The following is a 23,043-nucleotide window of genomic DNA, read 5'->3' on the forward strand; positions in this document are numbered from 1 at the left end:
AGATGTCATACTCACTACCATTTTCTGTGGAAGGAGGTTTTTAGCTCCACAGCAAAAAGATGTAGCTCTTAAACTTCAGAAATATGTATCCAAAGCATATTTGTTTTCTCAAAATTCTAGATTTTAAATGGAAAGTATTTAGCCACAGATGAACTAAAATCCTTTAAAACATGATTTATTATATGTAGAGGCCAGAAGGTGTCAGATCCCATGGAGCTGAAATAAGAGGCGGCAGTGAGCTGCTGGCAGGAGTGTTGGGAAACAAAACTTGGTCCTCTAAAAAACAGCATTCACATTTAACCACGGAGCCATCTCTTTAGCCGTTATGAACTAAATGTTTTCCCTATTTGTTCAAGATACTATGAATTTAAAATAGGAACTAAAAACAATGAGACCAAGAAGAGCAAAAATGTTTTTTTTTTTATTTTTTGTTTAGTTTTTTGAGAAAGATTCTCCCTATGTTGCCCAGGCTAGCTCTGAGCTTCCAATATTCCTCCCTCGCCTAACAAAGTTCTGGCATGCACCACCCTGTCCATCTCCCCAAACTTCTTATTTGGCAAACATTCTATTTTATAAGAATACTGAGAGCATAAACATCTGAATTTATTACATGTAAAAGAGAAATGTTCAGGATCCCTTTCACTCATGTATAAATTACACTAGAACAATTCAAATAAAAGTGTTCAAAAGTAATCTTTCTCAAGTTAAGGCGGTTTTCATTTTCCCTAAGAAAAACTACAAAGAAGCTATATCTAAAAATGTCTTTACTTAAACCATAGCTGAGAATTGACCTCGTCTTTGTTAGGCAAAAAGAATATTTTCTCTTTCATGTATACAAAATTGACTGAATTTAATCTATCCTATACTTAACTATATATGGTCATGAGACAAATATATGAACTGTTGTGAACTCTAGTAGTACTGGGGGTATTTATATATTCTCTATCCTCTAGTGTTTTTCTGTACTACATTAAATTAACTATTGGCAATATTAGGGATTGAACCTGGGACTTCAGGTATACTGGACAAGCTTTCTACCACTCAGTTATATGCCTATTCTAGAATACTTACAGTCTTACATCTCTATCTATCTTGCTTCACAAATCATTCTTATTTTCTCTGTTTCTCGGTAATTTCTAGTAGTTTCTATAGCATGCTTAATTTCTGTGGGGGGTGTCCTTTATTCTCTCCTCTATATATTTTATGAGTAATGTGATGGAGACTGTAATAAAATGTTAACTTATTTATCCCACTAAAATCTAGTCCTTACTTCACCTCTACACAGAAACTACTATGGATCATTCACAATGCCAAATTCAGAATATACTTTTCTATTCTTGATGTGAATCCTGGCAGCTCCAAGCATCGTTTGTTCTTGAAATTCATGAATCTCCTGGCTTTTTATTTTAATAAGAATCTTCCCCCATTTTAGTTCAAATATGTTCATAGCCTTCTTTCCAAGCCTCCTCGCTAAGTTTTCTGCCATTCTAATTCTACTTATAATAATAACATCCCTTAAAAACATTTTTCTGGCTAGAATCTGCCACTTAAATAGGTTTCTTCTCCTAAAATGCCTTTCTCCACTTTCCATACAATCTCTCAACGAAGGGAAATTGTGGCGACATCAGTGTAATATCTGAACTTTTATTCATTCCCTACACCTAAATAAAGACTCTATCCTATAGTGTCTACCTCTGAAGTCTTTCTCCTATCTACCCCCTTCCCACAAGAATATCGCCCCTGTGTTAGTACAGGCTTTGCAGCACCTCAGGTTAATTATGCTGATGTTTACTAAGGGGGCTTTTGGCTTTTGTTACAGTTAATCATAGTTTACTCTCTGTCACATTGCCAGGTATTTCTAAAGGTATTTCTTGTTATTTCCTAGCTTTAGGTTTTATAAAAGTTCCTTGCAGATCAGGATAAAAGCCAAATTACTTGGGAAAGCAGAAAAAGCAACAGATTTTCTGAGTCTTCGTCAGTCTTATCTCTGCTACTCCCTTACAGTCATCTTATGAGCTAACCACATGGGACTGCACAGCTTTCCAAGTCAGAACTTTATCACAGGCATTTCTAAGACTGCAAGATATGAAGCTGTGTTAGCAGACTGTTCCCACGACTACTGTCTATTACTGTTTTTTGTTTCTTTGTTTACTACTTTCATGACTAATTCCTGCTCTCTTCAGTTCTACACCATATAGCTGGCATAGCATTTCTTATGAGGGGAAAGAGAAAACTGAACAAAGACTGGTTTGTAAATGAAGTTGAAGTTAAATCCAACAGAGATTCAGTACCCAAAATACCCTGCTCCCTAAGTCCAAAGGTCCAAACAACACCTAAAACCCTGAAACCATAAGAAATGCGCCATGAAGGATGTGAGATCTAGATAGAAACCATCATGGATTTCTGAAAACCCAGCAGCACTACAACTGGATTATGGAAATCAAATGATCTTAGAATTTTTAACAACATTTTGTGGTTTTACCTAAAGCAGAAAATGACTGTGAAAATATTATAAGACAAAGGCTATGAAAACATTACTGAAAACAAAGCAACTATAAAAATTCAATCCCTGCTTTCTTTAAATTAGAAGGCTAAAATTTTCTGAGTATGAATTACTCCATATGACTGATGAAGACATAGACAGAATATTAATATGTACATCATGCCATTGTCTTCTGATAGTCCTTAAAAGACCTTAAACATATTCTCGAAACTCTTTGCTTTGAAATTACTCAAGAGATTTCTTCTAAAAATTTAACACCAAAATATTAGTAACCATGTATTTTATTAAGTTTAAAAGTTGTCTACAAATTTACTCTTACTGCATGTTTGGGCCTTTACTTGTTTAGCTATCTCAATGGTCCCTAAGTTCTATTCTTGAAAATTTAGCAAAAGAAAGCAAGTAAATTTCTAAGTAGTCTAGCCTTTTGAGGTCTATTAAAACAATTCTTGCTGGTACTCTAAGTAAGTAAGTAAGTAAGTAAATAAATAAATAAATAAATAAGACCATTAGGGATCAGGGACTATGCTAAAATTACATTGTAGTCAGACATTTTTAGTTTGACATTTCTTTAATGTAGTCTTTCTTTTAAAAATGTATATTTATTCCAAACCAAAAGGAAAGAATAATAGGATCTATTGTAATTAATTAAAAACCAGATGGTAGGGGCTGGAGAGATGGCTCACCTAGTACCCACAGGTGTCTCACAACTATCTCTAACTACAGTTCCAAGGGATCTGATGTCCCCTTCTGTTTATGAAAACATTTAATAGATGTGATATAGTTATATATGCAGGCAAAACATCCATACAAATCAAATAAAAATAAATCTAACAAAACGAACAAACAAAAAGCAAAACCTAGATGGCGAATGCCATCCTTAATCACATTCTAAGACTAGCTTACATTAATCATTAGGAAAAGAACTGATCAGCAGGTACAAGCTCTCCATCCAAGACAAAAATGTTTATATGTATTTCATTTGTAATATCTGTAATATCAGATATTTTGTTGGCAGAAAAAATACTGTAGTATTACACAAATTATTAAAAGATGATTCTTTTGTAGAATTGTAAATAAAACAGTATAAAATACTAAAACATAACTAAACCACAGTATTTAAAGAAAAGGTTAGTTTCTTGCTTTCAAAAACTCTTCCTTTTCTAAAAACAAAAACCAAAACTCTATTTTTAATTATGTGATGATTTACTAGAAAAGAGGTTCAGATCTGATGGAACTGCACTTACTGAGTGCTAGGAACTGAACTCAGGTACTCTGTAAGAGCACACATGCGCTTAACCACTGAGCCGATCACTGCAGTTCAGAAACTCTTGCTTGAAAATAAGTTTTATATGCCAAAATAAGATATGGAATTAAGGTCAAAAGACAGTCAGGTAAAAAAGAAAATTTGAAAAGACTTGTGAAGATGAGTGAGGGCCTACTGCTTTTATCCTTTCAAAATGCGTACTGGATGATTCTGGTACTTTGTTCCCAAAGGAATACAGAGAGACATATGACAAAGAGAAAACAGTTTTAAATAGTTTACTTTAAAACTTTAAGTTAGTTTAGTGATTTGAATAAATCTTAATACTATATATCTATAATATATAATATTGTATCTATATAATATCTTAATATCTATAAGTAATATTCTCCATATTTGAAAGCAACAAGAAAATTTCCATTAAGTATTACTTACATTCCAAATCGCAATGTTCCAGAAACATACGTTTGCCAGTGTGCACAATAGAACATGAATGTCCCAGCAAAACAACAAAAAAACATCCAGTCAGGATTTGTCCCAAGTTGCACTGCAATACAAGTTCCAAGAACCACAAAAACTGCAGAAGAAAAATGAGGGTGAAAAATGAATGGCATCAATGGAGCTGAAAATCACCTCAGATGAGATACCGATAATCTCCTCCTTTCAGTTATGTGATATTTATGCATTTTTACACCATAATTTCAATGTCTTATTTCATTTCACTTTTTATGATTTTTAGATCACTTAGCTGAAGCAAAGTTCTCCAAAGCAACTAAAACACTTTAACATATTTTTGAGAATTTTGCTTACTTAGTGACAGTAGTACTAACTGAGTAGTAAAAGGTTTCAGGGTGCTGCAAATGCTACCAAGCACATACCTCTCTCAAGGCTCAGGAAGCTGAGGCAGGAGGAAGAGACTAAAACCAGCTTTAGTTACACTGGGAGGCCATGTCCCAAAAAATAATAAAATAAAATAAAATAAAATAAAATAAAATAAAATAAAATAAAATAAAATACAAACAGGGACTTGAGAGATAGTTCAGAGGTCACAGCCTAGCGACAGGGGTCTGATTCCTCATCTGGCATCTGAAAGCAGCTGTACTGGGGTTCTCACATGCACACACACACTCAGTTTATAAAATAAAATCGACAAACACCACCTCCCCCAAAAAGCACAAGCCATTTAAGCAGAGAGAGTCAGAAACAAAACAAAAAGAAAAAAGAGCTTCAACAAGCATCAAAGGGGCCCACTTGCTTCAGAGTAGAAAAGGGTCTTTTCTTATGTAGCAGGTATCATTATGTCTCATATATAGGAAAAAGGTTCCCTATTAGTTTGAAACTCAAACTACAATGTGAAATGACTATCATTTCAACTTTCAAGAATAAGATACTTGGCATCCTGCAGTTTCCTCATTAAATTCTAATAGTCTTTCAAGTTACCCAAATAGTTTTCACTTAGTGAAAAGTTGAAGTTTTCCTTAATCTGACTTACTTAGTTGCTTTTCTTCCTTTAACATGCAGGCTACCATCAGAACACAATAAAGTAATGATTCTGAAATGCAATTCTGGACTCAAGACACAAAACATGCAAGAATTCAAAAACATTTTTAAATGCCATGCCAACCAGTACAACAACTCAAGAATAAAATTAAAATAAGGACGGAAACACTTCTGTTAGGAATACTAGTTAGAAATTCATTCTGTTTGTGATTTTGAGAGGAACTTATTAAGTAGCCCAGGCCAGCCTAATGCTTGCCACACAACTCATGCTGACCTTGCACTTATGTTAACTCTACTGTAGCTTCTCAGGTGATAGGACCATTATATGTACACCAAAATGCACACCTCAATTTCATTTATAATTTTTTTCTAAAAAATACACTCAAGTATTATTTGAAAAACTCGCAGCATATTACAAATACAGACATATCACCTATACCTCAACTATGCTAACCGAAACCACTGCCAGCACTTTTTCTTCTAGCTTTTTAAAAAATTATACAACAGGGTGTTCTGATGTCTGTACACACTGAATTAAGAAAATTAATCTGCACATCACCATTGTGGTGGAACACCTAAAATCTATCCTTAGTAAATTAGCAATACATAACACAGTGTTTATTATTAGCTGTAATCCTCATGTTGTACGCCACTTCTCCAGCCTTGACCACATCAGTCTTTATCCAGGCCCTTACTATGTATCTAAAATTCAAATGTATAATGGACTCCTAACTATCTACACTTAGGATTCATTTAAATACAAGGACATGGACTACCAGTCACCCACTGTTGTACTTTTCTCTAAAACTATGAGATCTGTGATAACGACAATTATACTATAATATTTTAAAAAGAAAAGGTCCTGGAATGGAGATAGTAGAGGTAGTGGGCTTGCCTAGCTGAGCATATGCAAAGCCCTGGGTGTGAACCCCAAGCACTGGAAAAATAGTTAAAATAAAAATAAAAAATAAAACAAACCAAGTAAATAAGTTTCCCAATAATGCCAACAATGAATAAGTACTAACCAGAACCATAAGTCTCAAAAAAATGCACTAAAATTTAATATAAAAAATTATCTGTTTAAGAACTAAATTTATTTATCACAACATTGATTATTACATTGTTTCTATCAGTTAATAATTCTCAGCATTAAAAAGCAACAATACCTGTTGATAGTGAGTCACAGCCATGATCAAACAGTTCTCCCAAAGGAGAGCTACTGTTAGTTCTTCTGGCTTGTTTCCCATCTATAGCATCCAGAGATTGGTAAATGAAAAGGCCACAAGCACAAGCAATATAAGCCCACAGAGGTGCCTGTGAAATAAGACAACGACAACACTCAGATAGTTTCATCATTAGGTTTGGCTAAATGTTTCTTTAACATCAGATATTTAGTCTTCATGTCAATCATGTTTACTTAGTGTGTATGTGTGTGCATGCTCCTGTGAGCATGCACAGAACATGTAGAGGTCAGAGGTTCTCTTCTTCCACCAGGTAAGTTCAGGAATTAACTAAGGTCTTCAGACAAAGAGGTAACTGCTTTTACCCATTGAGCCCATCTTTCCAGCCCAATTTTCTCTTCATTCTCTACAAGTATTCCTGGTTGAAAGCTGTGGAAGAGATGACTGAAACACTAAGTAACAAAGCACTTACTGATGCCTGAAGTAACTGGGATTGTTAGCAGAATAAATTCCCTATTTTTAAGGGTGCTCAGGAAGGTCTCCATTAAGTACAATAGATCTCCTGTGTTTCTGGGTTCCCCTGTATCTTTGGGTTCGCTAACCAGGGATTCAATCGGCCCAAGTTCTAAAGTATAAAAATCTACATCTGTGCCAAATACAGACAGACATATTTCTTACTTTTTAAAATAATACCACACATATCTACTTAGGGGTATGTACATTGTATTCAACATTACAAGTAATCCAGAGATTCTTTACAGAATATGGAATGGTGCATGTGGCTTATATGCTTGCCAGACAATTTTAGAGAAGCTATTTAAGCATCTGCAGGCTTTAATTTCTGTTATAGAATCAATCCTTTACAAATATTAAAGGAGGACTGTACTTTCCAGGAATTTTTCAGAACTCTCATTTAGGACTACACTGTCTCCTCTAAATTCTTCCCAGAATGTAGTCAGCATACTAGTCCTGCATGGTAGGACTACACTGTCTCCTCTAAATTCCTCCCAGCATGTAATCAGCATACTAGTCCTGCATGGTAGGACTACACTGTCTCCTCTAAATTCCTCCCAGCATGTAATCAGCATACTAGTCCTGCATGGTAGGACTACTTATAATTCTAGCATTTGGGAGGTGAAAGCAGGAGGATCAGGCATTCAAGGTTAACCTTGGCCTCACAGCTATCATGGACAGCCTGGGCCTCTTAAGTCTGTTTTCATTTTTATTGTTTTAAAATAAGGAATCACATAGCCTAGTCTATCCCCAAACTCTCTATATAGCCAAATGTGGCCTTCCAATCCTTCTGCTTCTGCCTTCAAAATTCTGCATATACAGACCTGTAGTACACGCCTGACCAAGAACTGTATGAGTAGGAGTCAGATATAGTCCAGGCTGCTGGAATCAAAATTATAGGTAGCCGAGGCTAGCCTAAAACTCCTGATTCTCCTGCCTCTACCTCCCTCCAAAGACCTGAGATTACAGGAGTATGTCACCATACCTGGAAATGCTGCCTAAACAATCAAAACCACAAAAAAAGTAGTATAGTTTCCCTTCATTTCATTAGGGAAATACTAGGTTCAACAGCATTAAACATATTTCTCACTTCTTCACTGCAGGACTTCTGGTGCCCAATGTGGTGAATGCATACTGAGAATGTTTGAGAACAGCCAACAATAGAAATACTTTCCCATTTTCTGTATCAAGAAACTTGTTTTGAACATGCTCTTACAAGGGTTCATAGAGAAACACCAGGGCAATAACGCTCTGGTTCACAGAGGCCTTGAACATTATTTTTCAAATATTTATAGATACACCATTAAAGAATATTTTGTAATTTCTTAAAAAATGAACCACTGATATTGATTTAAATGTTGTGTGTCTTCCAGTCTAGACTATGAATAAAATGTTATTATCACAAGATTTTCTTAGTAGTTTTCCAGTTACATGATATTAATATTTAAGTTATAAAACATTCAATATATGCTATACTGGAAAGAGATTTTTCTCTGATAGAAATCTACTTATAACTTAGTTTTTAAACAATAATGATCTTCCCTTAAACATTTTCTTGGTGCTCCAGACTTAACATTGAGGCTATAAAAAGGACCACACAGTACATCCTCCTCTGAAGCCAACAAATCCTGAAGTCAGTACTTTGTGTGTAATATGATGGGCATGTAAGCAGACTGAAATGGCCAAGGAACCCTTTGTGACTAAGGAGCCCCTCTTTTGGACTCAGATCTATTATTATTCCTTCTTCCTGAAGGACTCAGCATCCTGAATTGTTCTGCTTTGGAGAGCTAAATAAAACACAGGACCTTCTTGGGGCCTACTTAGGATTTTGGTGAACTAGAGCATTACTATGAAAACAGATGCCTTCAACTATTAATGTGTACACAACGTCAGGAAAAAGCAAAGTAACAATTATAAGCACAAGAAGTAGAGACTACGGTTTTCTTGGTTTTATCTTTTCTTTCCTTTCTGTAAATCTGTAAAAGCACCTAATATTTAATTACTTTTTCCTCATTCCTATTACTTTACAACTCTCAGGATTTTTTTTGTTTTGTCTTCAAAATAAACCTCTTACTCCAAGTGTGCTCTTAGCTTAGTTAAAAGCCTGGCAAAAATAGGAGTACACATACCACTAAGGTACTATTAACTCTGATAGGAACGTAAGAAAGACAATTTGCCAAATCTTGTAGAAATTCAAGGACAGTAAGGAAAACTGGGTGTGATGGTCAATCTTCATTGTCAAAGTGACTGGACTGAGAATCGTCCTAGAAACAGATCCCTGGGTATATATTTATGAGGCTGTTTCCAAAAAGGTTAACTGAGGAGAGTAGACCAGATCCACCCTGGATATGGGTGGTACCATCCCAAGCACTGGGATCCTACACTGAGAAGGGAAAATGGAGGAAGGTGGCTCCGCAACAGCATCCATCTCTCTCTGCTTCCTGCCTGCAGATACAACATGAACAGCTGCTTCCCGTGCCTCCCACCACTGCCTTTTCTGCTACTTGACAAGCTTTCCTCAAACTGGCAACTCAATAAAACTCACTAGTAACGGAACAACTCAGGTTTAGTATTCATGTGTATAAAACATGCAATACAGGCTGCAGAGATGGCTCAGAGGTTAAGAGCACTGGCTGTTCTTCCAGAGGATTCAATTTCAACTCCCAGCACCCTTATGGCATCTCACAACTGTCTGTAACTCCAATTCCAAAGGATCTGGCACCCTTGCACAGACATGTAGGCAGAATACCAACATACATTTGTAAAAGAAACATTACTAAAGCTCAAAGCACAAGTTGGACCTCACACAATAATAGTGGGAGGCTTCAACACCCCACTCTCACCAATGGACAGATCATGGAAACAGAAACTAAACAGAGACACAGTGAAACTATTTCATTATTTGTAATTATGTGTATGTAAATGTGTCTATGTGTGGGTATATGCATGTTAGTACAGGTGCCCATGAAAGCCAGAAGAAACTGTCAGATCCCCTGGAGCTGGAATTACAGGCGGTTATAAGCTGCCAGATTTGAGTTCTAAAGGCATAACTCTACAAGAGTAATATCTCTTAACTACTGAGTTACCTCTCTGGATCATAAAATGTTAAACTAAATAACAGCAATTAAACAAAAGCCTAGTGGGCATGGTAGCACTTGTTTATAATCATAGTTATAGAAGATTCTGTCTCTACAAACAACAACAAAAATCCAAAACCAACAACAAAAGAAACAAACAAAATCTAAGCTCCTAAGGTGATGCAATTTAAATATTTTAGTAACAAACATATCAAAGGGATATTTTGGCACTCCATTTATAAATGAGGTCACCAATTCTATCTGGAGAATTTGATTAATTTAGTTTTATTTTTAATCCATCTACCAGTTATCTTTTCAAAAAAAATAAAAAACAAAACAAAACAAAACAAAAAAACCAAAGCCAGTTAAAGCCATTCAAATAATGAACTTCATTCTATTAGTATGATTCGTATCTAGATGCAGAGAGTTTAGAGGGAGGAAAAAAGAAAAATGATGTGATTATATAGTAATCTAAAAACTATTAAAAAACCAAAAGGTTAAATAATCTTTAGCACAGAAATGTATAAAACACTCATAACACATGTACACAGATCTTTGCCACCACTTCTGGTAAAATACCTAAAAGAATCAGATACAATAAAATTTGGGTGTTAAATTTATAGAATTTTGATTTTAAAATATCGATAAACAAAATACAAAAACTCAAGGAGGACTTAGATGTCTGTTCTACATAGTATATATCATAGAAATCAAGAATATCAAGTATATATATAATCAATAGTCAAGTATATATCAGGAAATCAGGAATGGGAGGGAGTTGTTGGGAAGAAGTTATATACTTAATCTTTGACCAAATGAAACAATCATCAGCTCCTATCTACTGAGCACTGTATGCTAGACATCCTGCATACATTAATCTCACAACATTACAAATAAGACTTAAAAAAGGGTTAGACTTAGGTATCTTACTGCTACCACAGAGATGACAGACTTATCACAGAAGATAGCTGTGACTTAGTTTAATGTATTTTGAGCTAACTCTAACAAGTATTTCTAGCACGCAGCTTTGAAGGACATCATCCCTTCCATGTAGAGCACTGAAAGAGTGCTGAAGTCATTTTTCATCTTGATGCTTCTGCACAGCAATTTTTAGAACTTCTCTGAGGTAAGAGCATTTTCTACTCTGTACTCAAGTAAATCCAAATCACTTGAGAAAACTGCAAGAAAAGCATCACAGGGAACCAGGGTTACCTAGTGCATTCTGCAGTGTTTACTAAATTATTAATGTTTTGAGTCACTCTTAAACTCTCTTACTCCCTGATCCTCTTTCTAGTGTCGTTTAGGACTATTAGAATCCTTCCATTGCAACCAACCACCTCCTTGCTGTTCTCTTTTAAGGATACATAAACCTAGATCAAATCCTTTGGAATCACGAGTTCAGGCTTCAGACAACCAGAAGTGAAACAGCTCAAAGGACATGCAATGTCATTATACAATTGTATTGGTTTTTGCTATGTCAGTATCCTGACTGAAATATAGCAAGCTATTTGAGAAAATAAGCCAAGCATGGTGATGTGTGTTTGTAATCTCAGCACAAGACTGGAAGTTATGAAATCTGAAGCCAACTTGACTTTTAGAGTAAAATTCTGTCTCCAAAAGAGAAGAAACTAGAAATGTATCCACACACTCTATATTAATCATGTTTGCATAATAAAAGAGGAATTTAAAAAAAGCTATATACATTGAATCAGTGAGTGAATAAAAGTGTGCTAATAAATGAAAAAAAAGCTATATAAAATGTATGTGGAACAAATGGTCAGATCAGATTTGTCTCAAATTTGCTATGAAGCACCACTTGCTTCCAACTCATAATCTCTCTGTCTCAGCTTCCTCTGTGCTGTGGCACAGGCATCTGACAACATACCTGGATAAGAAATGAGAAAACACGTTTGAGAAGCCTTGCTTACACCCATGCCATCTCAAATACCCCTTTCTTTGTGTTTCTGTTAAGCAACAGCAGTATATAAAGTAAGGAGGACTTATGAAATTCATTGAAGTCTTTATAGGATATTCAAAATAGCTAGCAAATAGCCATGAGAATATTTTGTGTTTATATAAAATGACCTAACAATTCCAATTACAATATTTCTGGATTATAACAAACATTCCTATTGTTACTCTTACCTGCTCTGTAGCTGTAGGGCAGTAGAAGACTAACAAAATAGTTGTACAGATATTTATTGATAGTCCAATGATGGTGATGAGATTTGGGGCAATCCACGAGGGTACTCTTCCAACTAGCCATTCCCAGTATCCTTGCATTAAGGGCTCCAGAAGGGACCGTCCAGCACTCTGATACCTGTGTTCTTCTAGCCGTTTTAATTGGTGTCTTGACAGTGGTGGTGTTGGTAACTGAAACAATTTATTTAATACACACCCTGTAGTACTCATATGCCCAAAGCCCACAGGGGACTCTGGGTGAGATTCTCCACATCGTTTCCTTGTTGACCGATGCCCACTCATGGATCTCGGTTTTCTTCTACTTGGAGACAATGAATTATCTTGTCTGGTAGCTTTCTGTGGTTATTTACCTGGGGGCTGGGGAGATATATTATCAGTAAATTAAAATTTAAAAGTCGGACTAACAGAACTAATACCAAACAGGAAGCTAGTGTAGGGACCTAATTTTAGTTCTAGCTCTTACTAAGAAATATATAAACTTCCTTTAAGTGAAGTTATGGGACTTTAGTAGTCATACACTTCCACGGCTTATCTGATTCTGAAGCTCACATTTCATCTTACACTACTTCTAGTTAACAATGAGATCAAATGTTGGAAACAGGCAAGTTACTTTATACACAGACACACACACACATACACAAGTATATGGAAAATGAGTGAGAACTTAGCAAAATGAATAATTTAGCTAAAATGATTTTATATGCATCTGCATGTGTGAGTGTGTGCGTGTGTGTATGTGTTTCTGAAGATTAGACCCCTGGTCTTGTAAACAAGTGTTCTACCACTAAGTTACAACACCGTCCTCTTAAATTACATTTTTTTTTAATGATCATAGGTAATATTTATTAAGCACCTATACCCCGTAAAATAAAAACCTTTTATAAATTAGTTAATTTTATCCTCTTAACAACTCTAGAAGTGTGAGAGTATGTATGTTAATTATCCTAATTTTTACAGAAAAAAAGAAATTAAGGGACAGAGACTAGTTAACACTTTCAAATCACATAGTTGTTCAGTGATTGTCAAACAAATATAAGAATTTCCATTAAAGCTAAATCCAAAGATAAAACTTTTATTGGTGGAGAGGGATATGGATGGTATTACAGGTGATACTGTATACAGAAAGAAAAGTTACAAGAATAGCACTATATACACATGTATCAGCAGGTGATCTGATGAAGTCAAAGTAGTAAGAAAGCAAAGGAAGTGGATGGAGTGACAGCCATAAGGATCTTGGAGTACTTATTCCCTGAAGTATTGTACTTGAATTAGAAAAGATTAGAGACAACATAATTATTATAATTAAGCATATAAGAAAATAATTATAGGAGTCATTTTGATATTAATAGGACAGTTATATATTTATTAATCATAATGGACAAAATAGAACAATTACAAGTTAGCTCATGATCTCAATGGTTTTATTGGAGAAAAAAATGTCAGTACAAATGACAGTTAAGTCTACTAGTAAATTCTATTTAGAAGGGAGAATCAACAGAAAGTTCTTAGAGATTCAATGTAAGAGATGGAAGAGAAGAAAACAGTCAGCAGCTAGACCACTTATGTTTAAAAAAGTAGCTGGGAAGTTTCTAACTTGTTATCTTTGGGGTGAGGGTGAAGGAGCAACCAGGGACAATGTCAGCAAAGGAAGGAATACATGAAACTTTCCTTTTGGAGGTGCTAGGTATTAAACCCAGAGCCTCCTATTTGATAAGCAACCCATCCACTACTCAGAATATACCCACAGTCTAAGAGATTTTGTTTTGCTTTGTTTTTTTTAAATGGTATTTCATTATTCTGGTACAACAGTGGCACAAATGTAGTAGTAGTAGTAGTAGCAGTAACTAACCATTCTCTTACTAAATTTAAGGTCCACTCCATGAGATGCTTGCTTGACATTGTTAGGTTAGCCAAAAACTTAAGACTAGATAGACCATGGCACTAGGAAAAACAAAATACTATTTTTCTGATAAAACAGTGGTTTTGGTCTGTGGGTCTCAACTCCTTTGAGGTTGAATTACCCTTATACAAAGGTCACTGAAGACTATCAAAAAATACAGATATTTACTTATATTATAATTCACAACAGTAGCAAAATTAGTTATGAAATAGCAACAAGAATAATTTTATGTTTGGGCGTAACTACAACATGAGAAACTCTATTAAAGGGTTGCAGCATCAAGAAGGTTGACAATTGGGCTGGAGAGATGGCTTAACCGTTAAAGGCCAGGCTCACAACCAAAAATATAAGAAGGTTAAAAATCACAATGATTCCTAATGACATTCTGCTATATAGATGCCTTGCTCAGTCATCATCAAAGAAGCTTCTTTTTGCAGTAGATGGGAACTAATACACAAATCTACCCTGTGCAATATGCAGAAGGTGAGATATTTGGAGCACTCAGTCCTAAATGGGATGGGTCCAAGGAAAACAATGTCCTCCAGATACAACATAACTGATGAATATATGAATCCACAGTGACTGTGACAGCACATACAAGCCTGCACAGATTCAAGTCAAATAGGGTCCCAGTGCTAAAAGGTAGGCATGAAGGCCATCCCTAACCAAGAAGCTATCTGCAAATGATACCCACTTGCAAAGGAAAAATTAGTTTTCTCTGATGGCATCTCACTGGGTATATTAACTATCCTTCAGGGTAGAGCCAGGAGTAATTGGTCAAGACAAAATGAATGGTATTTTTGTAGACGTTTTGTCTCATTAAGCTTTGGATGTTTTGTCAAATTGGCCTTCCACTTGCATATTTTGGTTTCCAATTTAGTGGTTTTATGGATGTATTTTTTTGTTTGTGTGTGTGAATTTCTTGAGTTTTTGTATGTTTTTTAAAGAGAGAAAAAAAGGCCCTGGAGTTGGGTGGGTGGAGAGGATCTGAGAGGAGTTGGAGGAGAGGAAAAGTGTATTGTATGAAAAGTATACGGTATGAATTGTCTTTCAATTAAGAAAAAGATAGTATCTCGTTATGTTTATTTATGTCAGTTGGTCTTGAATATTTGCATACTTTCTTGCCTCAGCCTCTAAAGTAGCTGGGATCACAGGTGTATGCCATTATGCCCAGTTGATACACACAGTGTTTAGTTTGAGAGGTTTTCAGTGAAATCAAAAGACTCTAGTTTGGGTGAGAGGTATAATTTCATTTAAAGCAAAGTCTGAAAACTAGAAAACAGAAAGTTCTTGAAAGGATTAAATATGAAGAGAAAAGGAAAAGAATCTCGTGAGGAATCCATCATTACTGAATAAGAGGAGTATAACACAAGATTAATAACAAAACAAGACAAGAATAAATCTTGCTTGATGGAACTACAATGACAATGGCAACAAACCAACCACACCAAGAGGTATACTGTGGTCTTCTGGTTAAAACTATCCAGAAAGCAATATGAAGTTCCCAGAAACAGTGCACTAAGGTAATTTATAATGTGATCTGGGATCTCAGGTATCTTAACAATGGAATGAGTCAGTTGTCCTCCTCCTGTTGTTTTTGTTGACAAGATCCAGTTTATTCTGCCTTTGCAGGGTAGTCCTGAGAGTAGCAGGCTTTGCCTTATAATGAGGAAATATGTCATAAAGCCTTATAATAAAGGAAGGGACTAAGGCAAAAGGTGGAAAAAGTTGAAAGTAGTTGTAACAAACAGGAAGAACACCCCTGCACCGAGTACAATGTTAATGTCACATACATAGCAGGGTTTCTCATATATTATATATATATATATATTATATGTTATATATTGTATATATAACATTCAATTCCAAAATTTTTAATGCCACCTATATGTCTAAAATCTCTGCCAATCATGTATCTCCATTTCTGGTTAAAAAAAAAGTTAAGCAAATTTCCAAAGAACCTCCAAAAAATAATCAGAGATATAATTTAAGCTACTTAGGTGTTGTGCTACAGCAATGTTTAAATAATGTTTAAAAGCAAACAACAATGTTATCACTTTAGACTGACAAACAATCACCAAAACATCTACCTTTATAGTAGTTAACTTCTTTATTCTCTCCTCCTCCCCTCATATTCTAAGATAGGATTTCACTGTGCATGCACAGACTGGCCTAGAATTTGCTAGTAGTCCAAGCTGACCTAGAACTTTCATCACTCCAGTCTCAGCCTCCTGAGTGCTAGTATTATAGGCATCTGTCATCACGTATGGCTATAATAGCTAATTTTTCTGTAACTAAATTGGATGATACTTTTCTTTTTATGTTTAGCAATCTTAGGGAATTCCTCTTGAAAAAGAAATAAAGGTTTAGTAGCTTCCATTTTTACTTTGTTGGCTCAGTCTGTTTCATTCTCATATTGTTTTTTATTTTGTTAAAGGCAGTACACAGAGGGTACTAGCCTAATTTAGCACTGAATAGCTACAAGCAACCGATCCTAATGGTTTTAAGTTTAAGCATTTGGCAGGACTATCTGACAAACTGATACTTTCCTTTTAAGTTTTTCCCCTCATGACCTAATTTCTTTTAACCCTTTTAAAGGTTCATTAAAAAAATACATTGTTGAATAATTGTTTCTGATCTAGTCATTATGTAAACCATACATTTTAAAAAGGCAATGAGTTTTTGAACATTTCAATCTGGCAACACTGTCTCTCTGCACAGCTACTAGTAACAGCACTATAAATGTAAATTCAGGCACAAGCACCCCCAGACATATTGATGACTGCTTTACTTTCAACCCATGCCAACAGCCAGAGAAGTTGCTGACACTGCTCCAGGTCATCTCCACCTTTCCTTCTGCAATCCCATGGGAGAAGAGCTAGTGCCAATGGGAAAACAATAACAGACCATGGGTCTCTGAATTTTACCAAATGAAATGCTACTGCATGCCAAATGAGCAGACAGCAGCAAAAGGAAGCTTAGGAGAAGAATAAAGAGTGTGAGAATTGAAATTTGGAAGACATTACAAATATTAACAAAAGTTATCTCAACTGCTTAATGTTTTGTGTGTGTGGAGTCAGGCCTATATCCAACAAGGTATGCAGAAAATATCTTTCTTTACTACACAAGAAATTAAAATCATAACAAAATAAAGTTAAAAATAACCCAGCAAAGTAAAAGTTATTGCTGACAGCCTAGAAACATACCAGTCAAGGTAGCGTTTATGAGAGGAAAGTTCTAAGTTCCAAATGTGCCTACTATACAAGACAGGCATGGTCAAGCTCCCACACCCAGCAGGCACTAAAACCCAGTAAGCAAGCAGTAACACCAAACAGCAAGACAGATACTATACAGAAAATGAAGAGCTGAGACAGAAAAGAGTTGGAAGAACATGTTTTAAATAGGGGTAGAAGTTACCAAAGAAGGAACTTTTCTACCCATCACAGAAGAAAGGAGGGAACTAGGTATTTTAAGAGCAGGATAAAGAATAGTCCAAGAAATGGAGACTGAGACAATAAAGTGTGCTTTATTTGGGCACCTAAGAAATCACAACAGCAGAACAAAAGTATATCAGACAGGAAAATAAAGTGTGAAGCATCACTGAATGCAGAGGTTCACAGGCTGTGGCTAAGCATTGAGATTTTACTTAGATTGAATGGAAAATTACCAATGAGCTTGTAACAAAGCCACAATTTTAGAGTACAGCCTGTTAACTGAGAACAGGCTTTCATAATTATGAAAGTAATTTTAAACTGAAAAAAAAAAAACTGGCTGCCTGTGGAAATTCAGTTTACAATATTGACTACTGTGGTAACCTTTCCACTTGTACTCAGTAAACACCCTCCCTCCTGCTACAACCTGACTCTAGTGCTCTACTTTCCTGCAGCCCTTATCTTACTTTGAAGATTTTCTGTTTGTAGAGCTTTATTTTGTCTTTACCCCCAGCGCTCTTTAAAGTTCCAAGATCATGGGCCTATTCCTGTCTGGTTAACATTCTTTCTCCCACAATCTCATACCATAGTTGACATGAAAAAGAAAATCAGTATTTACTGAGCATGACTCTTCTAGTATTTAATGAGCACTCGGTTGCTCTAGACCTAGAAAGATATCCCAGTCTACACTCTCAAGAAATGCAAAAGGGTATGTGAGTGGGGTTGAGTGGTTCTTGTCCTCAACTATGTTATAGTATGTAGCACTCAATAAACTTTTTGGAGGCATAAAGGGGTCATTATCTAACAAAAGCATTTTCCCATTAGCCACAGATATATATGTTTGACAAAGAAACTATACTTAATGAATACATTTACTAAAATCCATCAATTTGTAAGTTTTCAAGTTTCCCATGAAGAACACAGGTTAACAGTGTCTGACCCACCTTATTCTTGTCATGGATGGGGGGGGTTGAGCATCTGATACATATTACATTTGAAACAAAAACAGAAATAGAAAACGCAACTACTGAACAGACCATAAAGTAAACTTACACAATATCCAACTTGTGTGAAATTCTAGAACTTCCCTTCTGCCCCACCCCCAGAGCCCCCACCCAAGTACAAGGGTGCCAGGCTTTTATCAGCACTGATTCAGCAGTCTGTTTACAAGCTTTTCAATGGAATCCAGTAGTACACAGCTTTCTGACCTCTGCCACTACTAAAGTACTAATGGCTGAAACTATTGGGGAAAGGACCATAGAAGAAAAGAGAAAGAAAAACAAGAGCAAGAAAAGAAAGAAAATTAATAGGATCACAGGATTAAGTTCAGCATTATTTAACAAATGATACATAAAACATGTTTGTCCGGAAGGGGGCTTTTTCTGTACTTAGGAGCAGACAGTGCTGAGTAACACTGCTTAGATCTGGTGTTTTGCTGAAGTGAAATTGTGTTCCTTAAAGAGGGAAATAACTTTGGAGGAGGGGGGATCAAAAGCCTGGAGCCATATTCATTTTTTTGTTCTTTTAAAAACAGTGCCGCATGGCCCTCAAAACGAACACCACCAGCATTTCAAGCCAGTTTAAAGAGCAAAATATGGCCAGGTGGTGGTACAAACCTTTGATCCCAGCACACAGGAGGTAGAGAAAGGCAGATGGATCCCTGAGTTGTAATGGATTTGGTCTACACAGCAAGTACCAGAATAGCTAAGGATACATAGAGAAACTATGTCTAGAAAAAACCCAAACAAACAAAAAAACGTACAACAACAATAAAAAAAAACCCCAACAACAAAAAGCAAAATATGTAGCTGAGAAAAGAAAGTGACATGCGATAAAATGTAATTGGTAACGTGAGAGTCGGATTTATCTGTTTCTTACAAGGAAGGGTTGTGTGGCAATTCTCAGCATAGAATAAATATGTAGCAAAATGCTTTTAAAGCTTTCAAATGTCATCGAATGTCGATAGTTTTAAATTGCTAATTCTCCAAATGTCTTATACAATTTCTTTGCGTTTGAGCCAGTCAATTCAACACACACATATCTGAACACATCCCTGACAGTTCTAAAGTAGAAAGGAAATATTCTAACAACTTACAAACGAAGTCTTTCTATACTTGTTGAAAAGTGGCTACAGATTTGCCTACTGCTGTAATAGGGGTTGCCTGGTGAACTAAAGAGTTTTAGCAAAGCCATATATTCAACAGCAATGATACAACATGGCAAAAACTGGTATCAAAATGCCAAGCACCGAACTGGAAAACTCAAAGTCGGTAAAATGTAAAGCTTGAGGTTCAGCCAAGCATTCCTAGGAACACAGGCAAACCCCAGCAATCTCCTTCTAAGAACGCGACGGAAATAAAACTCTAGCTGGCAATCTCTGAGCCTGTCAATATGGGCTGAAATTTCTAGAAAAGTTGCCCAACAAGAAGCGTGGCCCAAGCCAAGAAACATCACTGCCACCTCCCAAAAGGATGGCAAAGACCGCACAGGATGCTGCATGGTTCGTGGACTTGGCAACACCGGGCCAGGAGGGTGTGGACCCGCCAGGCAAGGTCGGTTCCGCGAAGCCAGCGCCCCAGCCCTCGGCTCACCGGGGGTTAGCCTGGGGTGCTCCCTCCCACGACCACAGCTCGCATGCCGCGCAGGCGCCCCTCCACCTCCGATTCCAGAGCCTTCGGGACAGCCAGCGTCGCCCCTCGCCGTCCCCACAACCCCGCGCGCGAGGCCACCCAGCGCCAGCAAGGACGGCGTTCCTCTTCAGCTAGTCGGTCCGCAGTTACCCAGTTATGTCCAGCCCCGAGCCTCCTGCCCTCGCTCCGCTTCTCCCGGGAGAAAAGCGCCCCGCCACGTCCGCGACATCCCCGCCCCTTCCCTAGGCCGGGCCCCCGCAGCCTTACCCCGAACCCAACAAGCACAAGCCTAGAAATAGCAACTCCGATTCCAGGCGACTGAGTGACTGATAGGCGGCAGCACGTTCACGACACTTTCACGATTGCCGTAAAGAGGGGGACTCAGAAAAGGTTGCGGCGCGCCACCGAGCTACTCGGGAGCGCGCCCCGGGGTTCCGCCCAGCCAACTACTGTGGGCCTGTTCTGCACTTTGAGGCTGGAGCTGGCGGGTCCAGGACAGGAAAGAAGGTGAGTGGGAGGTGGGGAAATGGCTGGCCTGGCGCCAGCGGGTTGTTTAGTCGGGTGCTGCGTCGAAGGGTGGTTCGCAAGCCGAGAGCGAGAGCGCAACGCGAGTCCCCTTAGTCCCACGGGCGCGCGAACCACGCGTACCGCGGCAGCTTCACCTAGTACCGTGAGCTTCGTGACACTCACAACCGGAGTCGCGGGCCAACTCCGGGAACCCACGGATCTCGGGAGATGACAATTAGGCTGCCGTCCTACTTTTTCTTTCTTTGGTCTCTTTACCACCAGCTTGTCCCCAGCGGTGTTTCGTGCCAAGCTTGGTGTCCCTTATACTTTCCTGGTGCCAGGCACAGTGAAGCTCTTGTACTACAAGACTTAGAAAGTGAGTCTTGTACTTCAAGACTCAGGGGGATGCTTTTTTAAAAAATCAGCTAAGGAAACCTTTGCCCTAATACCCTTTGTCATTCCTGTGTCCTTATTTCTACTTGGTGGAGGCTGGGGAAGTTCAAAACAGAGATCAGTGGTGACCTTGTGTTTACACAGAGCTCAGTCTACACCCCATGATTGTGTTTCAGGGAGTGGTCCCTAGTTGAAAGGAAATTACAAGTCCTGTGAAACCTAACAGCAGCGTCCCTTGAAAAGCACTGAGACAGGAATAAATTCTCCAGCTTTCCCAATTTTAATTTATAAAGAAATACCCAAATTCAACAAATTTGTGCTGTGTTATCAAAATTTAATTTATCGGCTGTGTAACTAGATGGAAAATGTTACATTTGTCAAGAGGCCATATTAGAATTTAGGAAAATAGTCATTGCTATGCTTTGTTTGCCGCCTGATGTTTGTGTGCGCCTCTGAAAAATAGCCTGGGGCCACCTGCTCATTCACTTGGAACATCCAGAGTTTACATTTTTACTATTCTTTTGTTGTTACCACTTAAAAGAGACAACATAAAAATGTTCATTTTATTACCAGTGGCTTTTAAATGCTTGTGAAATAAAAAATGTAACTGGATTTCTGACTCTTGGAGCTTCAGAGTAAGCAGAGAAGGTGAGTGAGAGATACAAAATAGTTTGTTAAACATTCTTACTGTTGTGTAAAGTTTTCTTATATATTTTTAAGTAATTCTAAAGGTTTCTTTTTTTTGGTTCTGGAAATTGAACTTAAGGCCTCTTGTTTGCTATTCAAACACTCTTTAAAAGGGTTCTTGAATGTTTTGACCCATAAAATAGTTAACCATTACACTTCTAATCCACTTGGTCTGAATTGCTCTCATACTTTAGTTTTGGGAGGGGAAGGTGCTGGACAGTTAGTTGGTAGTCTGGTAGACTTCCATATTACTCATCCTGTCTACTTTAGTTTCTCAGTTGTCTCTGAAATACTTCAACAGTATTTTAAGCCCTGCCTTGCTTCTAAGCAGTCAGTTTAAACAGCTAGAATCTTTAAAGCATAAACATACAAGTATATCATACCTCAAAAAAATTCATACACAGCTGTGTATGGGTAGTTATGACTGTAATTTATGAATTGCTATAGTATTTTATACTTATATTTCAAGTAGAATTTTAAATTTGAAATTTTCCTGAAACCCAATAATTAGAAAGTGATAATTTTGAATTTAAAAAAAAAAGTTCAGGGGTTAGAGAAATGTGTCTGCTGTGCCAAACAATAAGAAAACTGACTTCCTACAATTAAAACTTTTTAAAAATTATAGCTGGTACATCACTATTATAAAAAAAAAAATCTCAAGCATCAGGTCATTAAAGGAAACATTTTGCTCACAATGCTACATTCTAGTGTTCAGGCCACAGATACTGTTGGTTCATTGGCTAATATTTGTGTGCTGCTTAAAATCATGTGGTTGAATTAAGAACATATCTTCTTTGTATAAAGATTTCAGGATTTGAGAAGGGAACTGGTTGGGGCAGTTCTGAAGACTGACATTTTGAGAACTTATAAAATAGGTAGTTTATCTTTCACCTTGTGAAAAGGAGCACGTATTTACTGACGACTTATGAAGGAACTTAACATGTAATATCTCATCTAGTATTTGAATAAACCTCTCTGAAACAGCTATTCTTTTAGACGGTTTAACAAATGTGAGATGGCTCAGCATGTGAGATATTTGCTAGCAATGCTGATGACCTGAGTTCATTCCCTACATAGTGGAAAAAGAAAACTGATGCCTGGGCATGTATGCCCTCGCCTTCACCCCACCCCATCTCACACCATCCCACCCTCATCCCTACCTCCCATACATATAAAATATAAATAAATGTAATCTAAAAATATTAGACAATATTAAAGGCTACTATGGGTTATACATCACCAGAGTATTAGGGTCTTT

General features: G+C 37.0%; 2 protein-coding genes across 14 annotated transcripts in view; one reads left to right on the plus strand and one right to left on the minus strand.

Moving 5' to 3' along the window:
* The window catches only part of Cept1 (choline/ethanolamine phosphotransferase 1), a 42,604-nt gene extending 22,002 nt beyond the window's left edge, over positions 1-20,602 (minus strand). For 2 of the 3 annotated variants that reach the window (XM_028757342.1, XM_028757343.1), the window contains exons 1-4: positions 20,466-20,602; positions 12,181-12,594; positions 6,431-6,578; positions 4,200-4,341 (exon numbers count right to left, since the gene is read on the minus strand). In XM_028757342.1, coding sequence (XP_028613175.1) covers positions 4,200-4,341; positions 6,431-6,578; positions 12,181-12,519 — 629 coding nt within the window. In that variant the 5' untranslated portion in view covers positions 12,520-12,594; positions 20,466-20,602. Of the gene's footprint in view, positions 1-4,199; positions 4,342-6,430; positions 6,579-12,180; positions 12,595-20,159; positions 20,267-20,465 lie in introns of those variants that run through there. The other variant, XM_028757344.1, reaches the window with a different exon arrangement.
* Positions 20,583-23,043, plus strand: part of Dram2 (DNA damage regulated autophagy modulator 2) — a 35,210-nt gene continuing 32,749 nt past the window's right edge. For 9 of the 11 annotated variants that reach the window (XR_003710000.1, XM_028757346.1, XM_028757349.1 and 6 more), the window contains exon 1: positions 20,583-20,705. The gene's annotated coding sequence lies outside the window, so the exon portion shown is untranslated. Of the gene's footprint in view, positions 20,706-21,704; positions 21,747-23,043 lie in introns of those variants that run through there. The other 2 variants (XM_028757351.1, XM_028757347.1) reach the window with 2 other exon arrangements.

Source organism: Grammomys surdaster, unplaced genomic scaffold (genome assembly GCF_004785775.1).
Source record: "Grammomys surdaster isolate TR1022 unplaced genomic scaffold, NIH_TR_1.0 126158, whole genome shotgun sequence".
Lineage (NCBI taxonomy): Eukaryota > Metazoa > Chordata > Mammalia > Rodentia > Muridae > Grammomys > Grammomys surdaster.